At 50.2% G+C, this 16993-nt stretch overlaps 1 protein-coding gene across 2 annotated transcripts; it reads right to left on the reverse strand.

Moving 5' to 3' along the window:
* Positions 1-809: 809 nt before the first annotated feature.
* Positions 810-16669, reverse strand: RPS15A (ribosomal protein S15a). 2 transcript variants are annotated; one of them, XM_069734117.1, is made up of 5 exons: positions 16577-16669; positions 10948-11085; positions 10783-10862; positions 5295-5380; positions 810-942 (listed from the first exon to the last, which is right to left on the reverse strand). In XM_069734117.1, the coding sequence occupies exons 2-5, from the start codon at positions 11078-11080 to the stop codon at positions 849-851; spliced, it is 393 nt and encodes a 130-aa protein (XP_069590218.1). In that variant the 5' UTR covers positions 11081-11085; positions 16577-16669; the 3' UTR covers positions 810-848. The 2 variants fall into 2 exon arrangements, with proteins under 2 accessions (XP_069590218.1, XP_069590219.1); XM_069734118.1 differs by lacking the exon at positions 16577-16669 and adding an exon at positions 16456-16559.
* Between the last annotated feature and the right edge of the window lie 324 nt (positions 16670-16993).

Raw genomic sequence — 16993 nt, forward strand, 5'->3', positions numbered from 1 at the left:
TCCCATTTTGACATTTATTCTGAATTTCCTATTACCCCCTAATTGACAATACAGTGGAATCAAGGGGCTTTCTAACCATTATGCACGCTTATAGAAAGTGCACTATTACTTATGTTCTGAAGCCGTGGTTCGGCTCAGATTTCTCCCCGTTTAACCTAGGGTGCTTTCTTTAATAATTGCCTTTATTCATATTTCCACATTTTGTGATGTGCACTTTATGCATTCTATGTAGGCTCTCCCCACCTCCATTTTTGGGGTCTCCCCCATCCCCAGTTTAACCTTGTAATTTAATATACTATTTTTATTCACAATTTAGTTTTGTTTCCTCACTTCCTATCGATGTGGAATCGCACCACTATAGATTATATCTACCCTACTTGACAAAAGGAGCCTGTGAGCCCCGATGAACACTGAATTCAGAGCCCTAAAAATAAAGGTTTTCCTTTGTTTTTCACCATCACTGCTCCTGTTGGACATTTACGTCGTATCCAGACTCCATCCATTGTGGGGCGATCGAACACTTCTCTATTCTTCAGATACAGTGGAAGAAAGGACAGCGTCATCGCATCCCAAAGGTTTTCATTTGGTTGTTGAAACGGGCAAAATAAATCCCAATAATCAGTTTGTTTCAAGGAACAAAGCAGTGGAATAAAGGATGAAGATCATGAATGCGCAGGCTGCAGTCATCACCTTGATCAAAAAATATAATGCAAACAGATGGTGCGGACCCCGGCCTCCACCCAGAGGGCCTTTCGCAAACACGTACATCACTTCGATGCAGGACACGCATGAAACAAGGGAGACAAGGATTTTGATAACAGTTTATTTTTCCTGCCTGTTTTGTACATTTAGAAAAAGAATCCCAGGATTTTGCCTCCCGTGTGTTTTCGCCTCGCTTCTTCGTGGTCCATGATGCCAGCTGAAGTGGTAAGCACAATGTACCTGCAAAATGAAACAGTCTAGGTTTAGACGACATGGCAACAAAGGTAAAACCATTTCATCCTGGGTTATAATGAGACTTTCTGTAGCAGCAGAGTATTTGTATAAACCATGGCATGGCAGAAGCTGGAGCGGAGGACAATCTTAGATGAAGTGATCGCATAGGACAAACAAAAGGTGTCGAGACATTTGCACGGCAAGATAACTGAACGAGCATCGCTAAAATAGCTAGTGTCAAGATTATCTTACCGTGTAAACAGGCTGACGATCACCTGATGAACTAGCAAAACTTGTTCATCAGGTGAAATGATCTTTTGTGTTGCATAGAAGATCATAGTATTCGGCGGTGCGTCCTCTGGTGTAAACAGGACTATGACCTCTGTGCGATCTATTACATTACTCAGTGCCCATCGTCTGCTTTGGTCCTCCTGTGTAAACAAGCAGTCAGACGACCACCATACCTGTAACAGTTTACAGATCTGCGGTCATACTAAAGGTACCTTCACACTGAGCAACTTTACAACGAGAACGACAACGATCCGTGACGTTGCAGCGTCCTGGATAGCGATCTCGTTGTGTTTGACATGCAGCAGCGATCTGGATCCCACTGTGCCATCGCTGGTTGGAGCTAGAAGTCCAGTCCAGAACTTTATTTGGTCGTCAGGTCGGCGTGTATCGTCATGTTTGACAGCAAAAGCAACGATGCCAGCAATGTTTTTTCACAGAGCTAACAACCAGCGAGAACGATAAGTGAGTCGTCGTTACGTCACTGGATCGCTCCTGCATCGTTCTGGAGTTGCTGTGTTTGACATCTCTACAGCGACCTAAACAGCGATCTAGTTTAGGTCGGATCGTTGTCTATATCGCTGGAGCGTCGCTAAATGTGACGGTACCTTAAGCCGCCGTTTCATCTGTGTAAATGGGTCTTGAGAGCTAGGGCTATTTATTTAATAAACGCAACCCACGTTGGTGATATTTAGAAGAGTCAGCAGTTAACAAAAGTGTTCAGAAGCTGCCCTAATGCCCCCCAACCCTGCCAACGGGCAGACTTTCTAGCAAAAGCATAACAATGTCAAGCAGCCACGGATTTCAGAACCTGGATGTTTCGAGTTTGCAAGAATGTCAGGACCTTTTGGATTACTTTTGTTAACTGCTGATTTTTAGAGGCAGCCCCAGTTTGGTGATTGAAGCCTTTGCTTCAAGAGTATCTATTGCCAGATTAGTCTCAGATGCTCTGCTGTTCTACTGGGCCACATGGATCATAATAGAATTAAAAAAAAACAAGACACAGGCTATCCGGGTATTCCAGGGGTTATCTGGACTTCTGAAAAGTCTGCAGTCCCTCCATGTGACTAGACACGTCTGAATTCTTACAGTGTGCAAACCACACAGTGTCAAGATTCAGACGGCCACAAGGTTTTATAGATTGTCAACGTGCGAGCAGCGCCCTCACTCCTGTTACTAGTGAAACATGATGTCTTTACTGCCTGTGGTGGGATAGAAGTTATTTTATCATAACCAAAATGCAGCCACCTCAAAACACTCAGATTCTAGCTAAATGATTGGAGTGAACGAACATACATACACACAGTACAGACCAAAAGTTTGGACACACCTCATTTAAAGATTTTTCTGTATTTTCATGACTATGAAAATTGTACATTCACACTGAAGGCATCAAAACTATGAATTAACACATGTGGAATTATATACTTAAAAAAGTGTGAAACAACTGAAATTATGTCTTATATTCTAGGTTCTTCAAAGTAGCCACCTTTTGCTTTGACTGCTTTGCACACTCTTGGCATTCTCTTGATGAGCTTCAAGAGGTGGTCACCGGGAATGGTCTTCCAACAATCTTGAAGGAGTTCCCAGAGATGCTTAGCACTTGTTGGCCCTTTTGCTTTCACTCTGCGGTCCAGCTCACCCCAAACCATCTCAATTGGGTTCAGGTCTGGTGACTGTGGAGGCCAGGTCATCTGGCGTAGCACCCCATCACTCTCCTCCTTGGTCAAATAGCCCTTACACAGCCTGGAGCTGTGTTTGGGGTCATTGTCCTGTTGAAAAATAAATGATGGCCCAACTAAACGCAAACTGGATGGAATAGCATGCCGCTGCAAGATGCTGTGGTAGCCATGCTGGTTCAGTATGCCTTCAATTTTGAATAAATCCCCAACAGTGTCACCAGCAGAGCACCCCCACACCATCACACCTCCTCCTCCATGCTTCACGGTGGGAACCAGGCATGTAGAGTCCATCCGTTCACCTTTTCTGCATCGCACAAATACACGGTGGCTGGAACCAAAGATCTCAAATTTGGACTCATCAGACCAAAGCACAGATTTCCACTGGTGTAATGTCCATTCCTTGTGTTCTTTAGCCCAAACAAGTCTCTTCTGCTTGTTGCCCGTCCTTAGCAGTGGTTTCCTAGCAGCTATTTTACCATGAAGGCCTGCTGCACAAAGTCTCCTCTTAACAGTTCTAGAGATGTGTCTGCTGCTAGAGCTCTGTGTGGCATTGACCTGGTCTCTAATCTGAGCTGCTGTTATCCTGCGATTTCTGAGGCTGGTGACTCGGATAAGGATACTTTCACACTGGCGTTTTTTGCCAGACGTCGCAATGCGTCGTTTATGGGAAAAAACGGATCCTGCAAAGTTGTTTGCAGGATGCGTTTTTGCCCCATAGATTAACATTAGCGACGCATTGCAACGCTTTGCCAGTGCGTCAAACGCTAGCGTCGGAATCTCTGCCCGATGCATTGCGACGGGGAGATTCCGACGTTAGTGTGAAAGTAGCCTAAACTTATCCTCAGAAGCAGAGGTGACTCTTGGTCTTCCTTTCCTGGGGCGGTCCTCACGTGAGCCAGTTTCTTTGTAGCACTTGATGGTTTTTGCCACTGCACTTGGAGACACTTTCAAAATTTTCCCAATTTTTCAGACTGACTACTTTTCATTTCTTGAAGTAATGACGGCCATTCGTTTTTCTTTGCTTAGCTGCTTTTTTTCTTGCCATAATACAATTTCTAGTAGTCTATTCAGTAGGACGATCAGCTGTGTATCCTCCAGACGTATGCACAACACAACTGATGGTCCCAACCCCATTTATAAGGCAAGAAATCCCACTTATTAAACCTGACAGGGCACACCTGTGAAGTGAAAGCCATTTCTGGTGACTACCTCTTGAAGCTCATCAAGAGAATGCCAAGAGTGTACAAAGCAGTCATCAAAGCAAAAGGTGGCTACTTTGAAGAACCTAGAATATAAGACATAATTTCAGTTGTTTCACTTTTTTTGTTAAGTATATAATTCCACATGTGTTAATTCATAGTTTTGATGCCTTCAGTGTGAATGTACAGTATTCATAGTCATGAAAATACAGAAAAATCATTAAATGAGAAGGTGTCCAAACTTGGACTGTACTAATTATATATATATATATATATATATATATATATATATATATATATATATATATATATATATATATATATATATATATATATATATATATATATATACATATACATATACACACACATACATACTTCGCACCTGCTGCCTTTTTTCTGCAGTATCTGCGAAGATCTACAAGTACTGCAGCTTTACTAACTAGCCATACATCTTTACTACAGATTCGTGCTCAGGTAAAGCCTTATCCGAGTATCTGGGAGTGCTCGATTATTATGTTAAAGTCCATGCGGCTATTTGGGAACCCCCATGCGCTGAGGCTGTCTAACAGTCGCAAATAATGCAACCGCAGGGACTGGAACTTAATATATGGGCACTCCCAGATACTCTGATAACACCCAAGCATACTGGGATACGATATCCGAGCAGGTTCGCTCATCAATACTACAGATGTCAACCTCGCTTCCTATCGATGCATAGTATTTATACCTGGATGGGTTCTTTTACAAAAGGAGAAGAAAAATTCCTTACATTTTTTGTTTTTTTAATACTTCAAGCTATGGCTCAAAATCCCAGAAACACAGCTTTGTAGTTTTTGAAGCAAAGGACTAAAGCCTCCCTTCCAGCTGGTCTTTAAGCTAGAGTTGTCAAATCTAAGAATGGGGGAGGTGAAACTCGGCACCCCCACATCTCCGCCCAAAGGCCATGGCCTCATCATTGTTGTCACAGTGCCAAACTAAGTAGCGGTTGTAGTGGGGCATTACGGCTCAGGCCCATTCACAAATTCGCAGCACATCTGCCAGTTTCCATTGCTCGCAGGAGGCCATCACAATCCCTTGTGGGGCCTCCACCCATCTAATACTGAAGGCCAATCCTAAAGGCAGGTCATACTGTTAAGGCACTAGATAAACCTTAGTACATGTAAAACAACAAGAACCACTGTCTTACCCAAACTGACGTGAGGGCAGGAGGTTGTTCTGCCACTTCTCCAGATCCTTCAGCTGCACATCAAATCTGGGGCTGATCACGCCACACTGAAAATTACCAGAGAAAGTCACGTTAGTTAGCAAATCATATATAGGACGGTACTCTATTTTATGCTCTTAAATTAACGACTTGATCACAATGCAAAAAATAAAAATTACAACATAGCCGTTCACCTCCCCGCAGTGGAACACTAGTAACCCACAGTCATTTGGCCGCCGGTCCACTTGTTATCCAGAGGTGCTTGGTAATAGCATGACTTAACACCTTCTGGACTGGATTTTTTTTCGTAGTTTCGCTGACTGCCATGGTCACCCCGATATCATGTCTGGGAGGGAGAAGGGGGCAATGGAGCCCACACACCTATAATCCGGCTATTTACAGTGCCCTGTCGGTGACTGACAGCCATTTACATAGCAGTGATCAATGCTCGTAACAATCACTGCAGCTAGAGGCAGCTGCTGGCTGCACATCACAGCCGACTGTCAGATGTGGAGTGGGCTCAGTGTCCGAGCCGGATATATACATGCACACCCTGACTTACCTACAGTTAACCCCTTCGCGACCCCCACCGTACTTGTACGGCGGAGGTCGCATCTCTTCCTTTGATGTGGGCTCCGGCGGTGAGCCCACATCAAAGCCGGGACGTCAGCTGTTTTGTACAGCTGACATGTGCCCACAATAGCAGCGGGTGGAATCGCGTTTCACCCGCCGCTGTTAATTAAATGCCGCTGTCAGCGACATTTAACAAGCACTCTCGGCTGCCCCCATCACGTGATCGGGGTCATCGGTGCGTTGGCATGACAACCAGAGGTCACCTGAAGACTTCTATGGTTATTGATGCCGGATTGCTATGAGCGCCCCCCTGTGGTCGGCACTCAAAGCAAGGCTGTAATTCTACTACATTGGGGCAATCTAAGCTTCGCTCCTATGTAGCAGAGCCAATCAGGCTATGCCAGCTTCTAGCCTCCTATAGAGGCTATTGAAGAATGGCAGAAGTAAAAATAAAAAAAAGTTTCAAAAAACATGAAAAAAAAAATATAACAGTTTAAAATCACCCCCCTTTCACCCCATTCAAAATAAAAAAAAAATAAAAAAAAAAAAATCAAACACTTGGTGTCGCCGCGTTCAGAATCGCCTGATCAATAATAATAATAATTTAAAATAAAGGATTAACCTGATCGCTGAACGGCGTAGCAATAAAAAGATTCAAAAACGCCAGACATTACTTTTTTTGGTCGCCGCGACATTGCATTAAAATGCAATAACGGGTGATCAAAAGAACGTATCTGCACTGCAATGGTATCATTAAAACCATCAGCTCGGCATGCAAAAAATAAGCCCTCACCCGACCCCAGATCACGAAAAATGGAGACGCTACAGGTATCGGAAATTTGCACAATTTTTTTTTTTTTTTTTTTTTTAAGCAAAGTTTGGAAAATTTGTTCACCACTTAGATAAAACGTAACCTAGACGTGTTAGGTGTCTATGAACTCGTAATGACCTGGAGAATCATAATGGCAGGTCAGTTTTAGCATTTAGTGAACCTAGCAAAAAAGGCCAAACAAAAAACAGTTGTAGGATTGCACTTTTTTTTTTGCAATGTGACTGCACTTGGAATTTTTCCCCCCCATTTTCTAGTACACGACATGGTAAAACCAATGATGTCGTTCAAATGTACAACGCGTCCCGCAAAAAAAAAAAAAAAAACACAAGCCCTCACATGGCCATATTGATGGAAAAATAAAAAAGTTATGGCTCTGGGAAGAAGGGGAGCGAAAAACAAAAATGCAAAAAAGACAAAGGGCAGGGTCTCTAAAGGGTTAAGCCAGGGTGGGCAAAGGGTTAAATATGGGCTCCAACTTCAGTTTACTAGCCAAGGCAATCATATAGTAGCCATGAGAACAAAATACACGGAGTTCCTTGGCAGCTTCATGAAAACACATAGCCAAAGCACAACAATATTTGAGACATGGGTCCATGTAAGATGTAGCTGTCTGGGCAGGCTGGTAAGGACCGATCATCCCAATATATCAAGAGTATGCAAGATATCAACAGATCCCACTATTCTCAAACGTGTATTGTGGCAGCACAGTCATGGAGGACTGAAGTTGTCCACTACTCTGACAACTCCTTCTCATAGACCTCCATAAAATAATAAAGCCTACCCTCGCCTCCTGTTCCCGCGGCGTCAGCACTCACTCTCCCGAGGGCTGTGATGCGGTGTTGTGAAACGTGACTCCGGCGACCAATTATCCCCACTTTCGGACAAACCGAACATGAAGAGCAAGTCAGCCCGAACTTCCTCTTCATGACCGATTTGGAACATGTTCGGAGACGGTGACGCCAGCGCCGATGTCACAACTACCGCACGGGAGCCTCGGGGGAGAGAGTGCTGACACTGTGGGAACGGGAGGAGAGTATAGGCTTTTTTTTTTCATGGCCAAACGTTTTGATCAAGAAGGGGTTGTGCTAATAATGGACAATCCCTTTAAATACTTTTTCCACCAGATTAGTGCTGCTGCCTAATCTGGTGGAGAAAGTATTTAAAGGGCATTCTCCGGCAGCTATATACCAATATGACATGTAAACAGTATAACCGTGGTCATACACGAGACCGCCGATGGCTGAAGACAGAACAAACTACAGTTCTGGAGCAGGACGATACGCAACACAAGTATCCATCACCCATCCAGAGCATCATCTCCAACAGCCCCTCTAATTGGTAGTACAGGGTCTCCCTCCTGGACTGCTGCTTTGAGGCGCTCAATTGGCAGTGACAGTGGAGCGTGCCTAGAGACTAGTAAAGGAAAAAAAACACCTCAGAAGATCCAGCTCCTCTGGCAGGAGACCTCACCATACACATTGGATGTGCTGACATCTTACACATTCTCAGGGTCGTTCTTTGTAAGAGTGGAACTTCTACACAAAAACTATCCTGTGCAAACACACAGGTCTTCCCATAAGCCTAACCAAAGAAAGCCACCACCACATACCCAATCCTAAAACAAGCCATACACAATAGAAAATCTCCAAAATAGCCATAAATCGGCCACAATCTCATGTATGAGGGTGGTGGGCTGCTGACTGTCAGGAATCAGACAAACGTCAACAAGTGCAACAATTTCAGCAGGACTGGCCCAATATCTCATGTTTATGTAGAAAAGGTTAGCACTGGTACTTAGCCACAAACATCCTCCCCCCATACACAGGGGTGCTCAGCAAGGTGCATGGACACATCAAAGTCCAATATGAAAATAAAGTGTGAATACGCTGAACTCACCCATGTGAAAAACTTCAGTAGACTTTATACCAAGCTAGTAGAATTACAGCACGGTAGCATCTGGTCCCAGGAAGAAGCGCCTGATCGGTGCGAAACGACTGCTGTCCGTGCGTTGCAGCATTTCACGTTACAGCACTGTAATTTTAACTTGCTTGGAATAAAGTCTGTCCAAGATTTTTCTTTTTAAGCGACAGTGCAATCTCTTTCAGACCCGACATTATGTGGGAGAAAAGGAGCAGGTAGTTGGAATTTTAACAGCGGATGGTTTTGTTTTCAGGGGAGATGAGACCATCAGAGCTGTCGGACACAGGCTTTCTCACCACCAGGTCCTGTGTATGGGGGATACCAGAAAGATGGCTATCAGGTCTCGCATACCTTCAGCAGACAGATATTTCATGTGTATGACCACCTATTATCTCCCCATTAACCACCTTGCAAGTTTCATTTTTTTTTTGTGATTTTGCCTTTTCCTCCTTGTCTTCCAGGAGCTATCTTTTTCTTTTTAAATGTCAGTTCATATAGCCGAATGAGGGATCTGAACTATTTTTTTTTAATCCTTTTTTCTTCACTTTTTACTTGCTTCAATAGTTTCCGCCGTAGCCTTGAAGCTGTGATCATCCGTTTACACATAGCAAGGCTTCAGCCCTGTCAAGCGTAGCCGAAATCCAGATCTCGTATGAACGCTGGTCACTAGCCGACGTTCACAGAAGATTCACAATGACAGGAACGATCATGTGACAGGGGCGCAGATGGACGCGATTGGCGACACTTTCGGACGGCGTGTGTTAAATGATCTAAACACCAATGATCTAAGATTCTAACGGCCGCGGGTGAAGTACATGACAACTGATCAGATCAGCCACCATGTGCAGGGAAAGATGCGGGCTCAGCGCCGGAGCCAGCAAAGACAGGGACATGACCTTGGACATAACTATACGTCCAAGGTTGTAAAGAGGTTAATAACATATGTGCATTTACTGGGGAATTGGGCACTATAGATGTCTGCTGACCCGAGTTCATACAACAGCTGACACTTGCCTGTAGATGGACTTGGAGTTCATTAAAAGGACACTGTCACCTGAATTTGGAGGGAACAATCTTCAGCCATGGAGGCGGGGTTTTTGATTCACCCTTTCCTTACCTGCTGGCTGCAATATTGGATTGAAGTTCATTCTCTGTCCTCCATAGTACATGCCTGCACAAGATTTCCTTGTGCAGGCATGTACTACGGAGGACAGAGAATGAATGGCTGAAGATTGTTCCCTCCAAATTCAGGTGACAGTGTCCCTTTAAGCTCTATCACACACTAGTTACCATGTTATCTCAGACAGTCCCATTGGACTGTACAGACATTCTGAGGAAGGACATTTTTCGGAACATCACACAACACAATGAAAGCCATATCCATATAATTCAGAGCCTCGCATACATCCTAAAAATACTAACAATTTTGGATTATTCTCAACACTGCAGTCACAAGCCCCCGATATTCATCACTACTGAGTGTTAGTCACTTGGCTCTTACATGGTTGTATACAGGCCGGGTCGACACTGCCTCTTCTCGAGAAGCCTCCCTAGCTGCTGAACTCATGTGGATACTTCAGACCACTGACACATTACAAATGAATGGACGCCCATGCTATACACGGCTGCCCTGAGGCCTCCAGTCACTCTCCTGGGTTCCTGGACGAATTGCTCCCGATTTTTATATGACCTTGGGACCCCTGTAACCAACTGGGTTTCCAAACAGCAAAGGCTTCCAGCTCATGAAAACCTCTCCACCTCGAGTCCATATAGACAAAATGCACAAGACAAGCCATACTGACAACTAGTAATGAGCGAATGTGCTTGAATAAGGTGTCATCATGCTCGGGTGCTAACAAAATATGTTCCTATGGCTGTTCGACAGCGGCAACACACACATGGACTGCCCAGCAAATAGGCAATGTGTGCATGTGTTGCAGCTGTCAAACAGCCGCGAGATTTGCAGGTGTGGGGACGAAATTATTTTCCAAGTACGCCGAAAAGACTTTGCACTTGAGCATGCTTGGATAACACCTTATCCGAGCATGTCCGCTCATCACTACTGACAACCTCTCTCGCCCCAAACCCCAATACTCTACCATAGAGCACCCAAGAAGGGATTGGAGCTCAAACTCGAGTTCTCACCTTGTTCAGTCTGCCTGTGAGGTTGACGACTATTTTGCCGGCCCGATGATCATCAATAATTTCAAATTCTCCAATGTAACCTGTAATAGAAAATCAGGAGGTGAATGTCAGGGCCTCTAACTGAAAAAAGGAGCAAGAAGTGAGCAGGAGAAAGATGGCTCTTACCATGCTTCATCATCACCGTCAGGAAGCGCACTATCACTTTTGAGCACGGCCTGATAAGAACCTGGCGCTTGCCACGTTTCTCTGCATTGTTTATGCTTTTGAGTGCATCGGCAAGCACGTTCATGCGCACCATGGTGCCTGGAAGAGAAGGGAGCAGTCAGACAATATGCCAATATCCATGCCCACCAGAGTCAGGGGCACAAGTAATGACACCAGCAAACATCCAAAACATGAACCAAGCGCCAGACGTATTCACAGCGCTGCTTAGTAAGGCTAAGTTCACACTAGGCGCTTTCTCGGCTTTTTCTTGTGCAGCTAGACCTGATCTCTTGGCAGGAAAGAAGCTGCAGAAAAAAAAAACAAGTTTTCCATGATTTTTCTTATGTTTTTTTTTTTTTTTTATGGCGGTTTTGGTATGCGAGATTTGTCTCTTGTGCAGGCCGATGAAAAAAAAAAAAAAAAAAAAAAAAGCTATCTTTGAATCAGGTTTTGGAAGAAAAAAAAAGAAAAAAACCACAAAGAAGAAGCTGAAAGAAGTGACATGCTCCAATGTGCAGAACAAAAAAAAAAAAACATGCAGAGTACAAGATCATGACAAAAAAAACAAGCAGTGTGCATGAGATTTCTGAAATCAAGGACGTTGCAGCTTTTTTATGCACATTTTCAGCTAGCAGACATGCCCAGTGTGAACTTGTTCTAACAATACTAGAAGTTACATAACTGTGCCCCCCGCCAGGCACCCCATCGCTCCGTTATATGGTAGTGTGACCACATATAGGCTGTGGCCACCCAGTGTTATGCAGGAGGGCCGGCAGCCATCAATAGAAGGCAAGTAACATCCTATCTGGCCTTCTACTGGAATGACGGGCAAAGTAAGTGGCACAACCTCAGCGTGCACTGCCAACCCCACAAATTGATTTTTAACAAATTAAAATATGTTACCGCATGAAGGGAAATCTGCACATAGCAGCGGAAAGGTACCAGCAGATAGTGGGGGTCCGAGTGCCAGGACCTGCAGCGAAGGAGGCACTTATACCTGTAAGGCTATGTGCACACGTTCAGGATTTATGGCAGAAATTTCCTGAGAAAAACCTGAAATTTTCTGCAAGAAATCTGCTTGCGGTTTTTGCGAGTTTTTTCCGGACATTTCCCAATGCATTGTATAGCGGGAAATCCGTAAAAAAAACCCGCAAAATTAATGAACATGCTGTGTTTTTTACCGCAATGCGTTTTTTTCGTGGAAAAAACGCATCATGTGTACAAAAATTGCGGAATTCATTCTAAATGATGTGATGCATAATGTATGCTTTTTTTTGCGGTTTTATAGCGTTTTTATAGCGAAAAAATGCAAAAAATCAGCAACGTGTGCACACAGCCTAAGAACGGAGCAGCAGTGGGCACACTCCACCTCCACTCCTATGGGGCAGCGATCAGCCTTTTCCAGAGAACGAATGGAGTGGAAGTCGGTGACCAAGAAGCCGCACCATCCTATAACAGGGATAACAGTGACCCGTCCGGCCAGCGGTCAGACCCCCATCAGCAAAAGGGGAACATTGCAAATCTGGGTGTTTTCATCAACACATAAGTTAACCAATAGATAAGAACAAAGAATAAACCTGATGGAAGCAGCCATCACTGAGCAGGAAGGAAAACTGAGGATGACACAAAGCAACCAGCGGCCCATCCACAGGCGTCCCCCCCCCCCCATCTCCCAATGAGCCCCATCCACAGGCGTCCCCCCCCCCCCCCATCTCCCAATGAGCCCCATCCACAGGCGTCCCCCCCCCCCCCCCCATCTCCCAATGAGCCCCATCCACAGGCGTCCCCCCCCCCCCCCATCTCCCAATGAGCCCCATCCACAGGCGTCCCCCCCATCTCCCAATGAGCCCCATCCACAGGCGTCCCCCCCATCTCCCAATGAGCCCCATCCACAGGCGCCCCCCCCCCCCCAATGAGCCCCATCCACAGGCGCCCCCCCCCCCAATGAGCCCCATCCACAGGCGTCCCCCCATCTCCCAATGAGCCCCATCCACAGGCGTCCCCCCCCCCATCTCCCAATGAGCCCCATCCACAGGCGCCCCCCCCCCCCAATGAGCCCCATCCACAGGCGCCCCCCCCCCAATGAGCCCCATCCACAGGCGTCCCCCCATCTCCCAATGAGCCCCATCCACAGGCGCCCCCCCCCCCCCCCATCTCCTAATGAGCCCCATCCACAGGCGCCCCCCCCCCCCCATCTCCCAATGAGCCCCATCCACAGGCGCCCCCCCCCCCCCATCTCCTAATGAGCCCCATCCACAGGCGCCCCCCCCCCCCCCCCATCTCCTAATGAGCCCCATCCACAGGCGCCCCCCCATCTCCCAATTAGCCCCATCCACAGGCGTCCCCCCATCTCCCAATGAGCCCCATCCACAGGCGTCCCCCCCATCTCCTAATGAGCCCCATCCACAGGCGTCCCCCCCATCTCCTAATGAGCCCCATCCACAGGCGTCCCCCCCATCTCCTAATGAGCCCCATCCACAGGCGTCCCCCCCCATCTCCTAATGAGCCCCATCCACAGGCGTCCCCCCCATCTCCTAATGAGCCCCATCCACAGGCGTCCCCCCATCTCCCAATGAGCCTTATCCACAGGCGCCCCCCCCCCCCCATCTCCTAATGAGCCCCATCCACAGGCGCCCCCCCCCCCCCATCTCCTAATGAGCCCCATCCACAGGCGTCCCCCCCATCTCCTAATGAGCCCCATCCACAGGCGCCCCCCCCCCCCCATCTCCTAATGAGCCCCATCCACAGCCGCCCCCCCCCATCTCCTAATGAGCCCCATCCACAGCCGCCCCCCCCCCCATCTCCCAATGAGCCTTATCCACAGGCGCCCCCCCCCCCCCCCATCTCCTAATGAGCCCCATCCACAGCCGCCCCCCCCCATCTCCCAATGAGCCCCATCCACAGCCGCCCCCCCCCCCCCATCTCCCAATGAGCCTTATCCACAGGCGCCCCCCCCCCCCCATCTCCTAATGAGCCCCATCCACAGGCGCCCCCCCCCCCCCATCTCCTAATGAGCCCCATCCACAGGCGCCCCCCCCCCCATCTCCTAATGAGCCCCATCCACAGCCGCCCCCCCCCATCTCCTAATGAGCCCCATCCACAGCCGCCCCCCCCCCATCTCCCAATGAGCCTTATCCACAGGCGCCCCCCCCCCACCCCCCCATCTCCCAATGAGCCCCATCCACAGGCGCCCCCCCCCCCCCCAATGAGCCCCATCCACAGGCGCCCCCCCCCCAATGAGCCCCATCCACAGGCGTCCCCCCATCTCCCAATGAGCCCCATCCACAGGCGCCCCCCCCCCCCCCATCTCCTAATGAGCCCCATCCACAGGCGCCCCCCCCCCATCTCCCAATGAGCCCCATCCACAGGCGCCCCCCCCCCCCCCCCATCTCCTAATGAGCCCCATCCACAGGCGCCCCCCCCCCCCCCCATCTCCTAATGAGCCCCATCCACAGGCGCCCCCCCCCCCCCATCTCCTAATGAGCCCCATCCACAGGCGCCCCCCCCCCCATCTCCTAATGAGCCCCATCCACAGCCGCCCCCCCCCATCTCCTAATGAGCCCCATCCACAGCCGCCCCCCCCCCATCTCCCAATGAGCCTTATCCACAGGCGCCCCCCCCCCCCATCTCCTAATGAGCCCCATCCACAGGCGCCCCCCCCCCCCCATCTCCTAATGAGCCCCATCCACAGGCGTCCCCCCCATCTCCTAATGAGCCCCATCCACAGGCGCCCCCCCCCCCCCATCTCCTAATGAGCCCCATCCACAGCCGCCCCCCCCCATCTCCTAATGAGCCCCATCCACAGCCGCCCCCCCCCCATCTCCCAATGAGCCTTATCCACAGGCGCCCCCCCCCCCCCCATCTCCTAATGAGCCCCATCCACAGCCGCCCCCCCCATCTCCCAATGAGCCCCATCCACAGCCGCCCCCCCCCCCCCATCTCCCAATGAGCCTTATCCACAGGCGCCCCCCCCCCCCCCATCTCCTAATGAGCCCCATCCACAGGCGCCCCCCCCCCCCCATCTCCTAATGAGCCCCATCCACAGGCGCCCCCCCCCCATCTCCTAATGAGCCCCATCCACAGCCGCCCCCCCCCATCTCCTAATGAGCCCCATCCACAGCCGCCCCCCCCCCCATCTCCCAATGAGCCTTATCCACAGGCGCCCCCCCCCCACCCCCCCATCTCCCAATGAGCCCCATCCACAGGCGCCCCCCCCCCCCCAATGAGCCCCATCCACAGGCGCCCCCCCCCCAATGAGCCCCATCCACAGGCGTCCCCCCATCTCCCAATGAGCCCCATCCACAGGCGCCCCCCCCCCCCCCCATCTCCTAATGAGCCCCATCCACAGGCGCCCCCCCCCCATCTCCCAATGAGCCCCATCCACAGGCGCCCCCCCCCCCCCCCCATCTCCTAATGAGCCCCATCCACAGGCGCCCCCCCCCCCCCCCATCTCCTAATGAGCCCCATCCACAGGCGCCCCCCCCCCCCCCATCTCCTAATGAGCCCCATCCACAGGCGCCCCCCCCCCATCTCCTAATGAGCCCCATCCACAGCCGCCCCCCCCCATCTCCTAATGAGCCCCATCCACAGCCGCCCCCCCCCCATCTCCCAATGAGCCTTATCCACAGGCGCCCCCCCCCACCCCCCCATCTCCCAATGAGCCCCATCCACAGGCGCCCCCCCCCCCCCCAATGAGCCCCATCCACAGGCGCCCCCCCCCCAATGAGCCCCATCCACAGGCGTCCCCCCATCTCCCAATGAGCCCCATCCACAGGCGCCCCCCCCCCCCCCATCTCCTAATGAGCCCCATCCACAGGCGCCCCCCCCCCATCTCCCAATGAGCCCCATCCACAGGCGCCCCCCCCCCCCCCCCATCTCCTAATGAGCCCCATCCACAGGCGCCCCCCCCCCCCCCCATCTCCTAATGAGCCCCATCCACAGGCGCCCCCCCCCCCCATCTCCCAATGAGCCCCATCCACAGGCGCCCCCCCCCCCCCCATCTCCTAATGAGCCCCATCCACAGGCGTCCCCCCCCCCCATCTCCTAATGAGCCCCATCCACAGCCGCCCCCCCCCATCTCCCAATGAGCCTTATCCACAGGCGCCCCCCCCCCACCCCCCCATCTCCTAATGAGCCCCATCCACAGCCGCCCCCCCCCAGGGGACAGAAGCTGCAGGTTACACATAGCCAGCACCCGATAGAAGCAGTTTCCTCCGCCGTTGTGGTACTACAAGTCCCAGCACGCAGTGAGTGCAGCACAGCAGGGCACGCTGGGGCTATTAGTGCTGCAATGGGGCTCCACTGTCCCCGCCACACTCCCGGGGACCCCACCGCCCGGATGTACCGCGGCAGGGACAGAGCTGAGGCTTCCCCGGCCCCTCCACACTCCATGGAGAGAGAGACAAGGTACAAGCTCCGGCTGCAGTTCCCAGCTGAGCGCCCCTCACAGCCCCGCCGCCGCCCCCATACCGAGCTCCCCCGGCAGCGCCGCTCCTCCACTACACGGGGGTCACGTGGCTGCGGCGGTCCGGGACGGGATGGCGGAGATAGAAGCAGATTTCAGCCAGGCCCGGGACAGAGACTAACTCACCGGGTCTGCAGTATGGCGGAAAGAGGGAGGAGGAAGAACTCGCGGAGAGTTATGGGAAATGTTGTAGTCTCGCGAGAATGTTTCTACACGTTGAACTCTATTGTTCAGGCAGTAGTAATCAGTAACCGAACCGATGGCAGCGCACGAAGCGTTGTGCACAGGATCGCTAATCGATTACACTCGCCTGACAAAACTTTTAAAGGGAACCTGTCACCCCGTTTTTCATATTGAGATATAAATACTGTTAAATAGGGCCTGTGCTGTGCGTTACTATGGTGTATGTAGTGTACCCTGATTCCCCATGTATGCTGAGAAATACATTACCAAAGTCGCCGTTTTCGCCTGTAAATCAGGCTGGTCAGGTCAGGTGGGCGTGGTGACATCGCTCTTTTCTTCCCCAGCTTTCCGTTGGTGGCG

Source organism: Ranitomeya imitator, chromosome 7, assembly GCF_032444005.1.
Source record: "Ranitomeya imitator isolate aRanImi1 chromosome 7, aRanImi1.pri, whole genome shotgun sequence".
Lineage (NCBI taxonomy): Eukaryota > Metazoa > Chordata > Amphibia > Anura > Dendrobatidae > Ranitomeya > Ranitomeya imitator.

Bases quoted from the DNA above. Each gene is read 5' to 3' on its own strand.
- RPS15A (XM_069734117.1), bottom strand. From the start codon at position 11,080: ATGGTGCGCATGAACGTGCTTGCCGATGCACTCAAAAGCATAAACAAT. The intron at 10,863-10,947 runs GTAAGAGCCATC...TTTCTATTACAG, and splicing joins GACGGTGATGATGAAGCATG to GTTACATTGGAGAATTTGAA. The intron at 943-5,294 runs GTAAGACAGTGG...TTCATTTTGCAG, and splicing joins CTGCCCTCACGTCAGTTTGG to GTACATTGTGCTTACCACTT.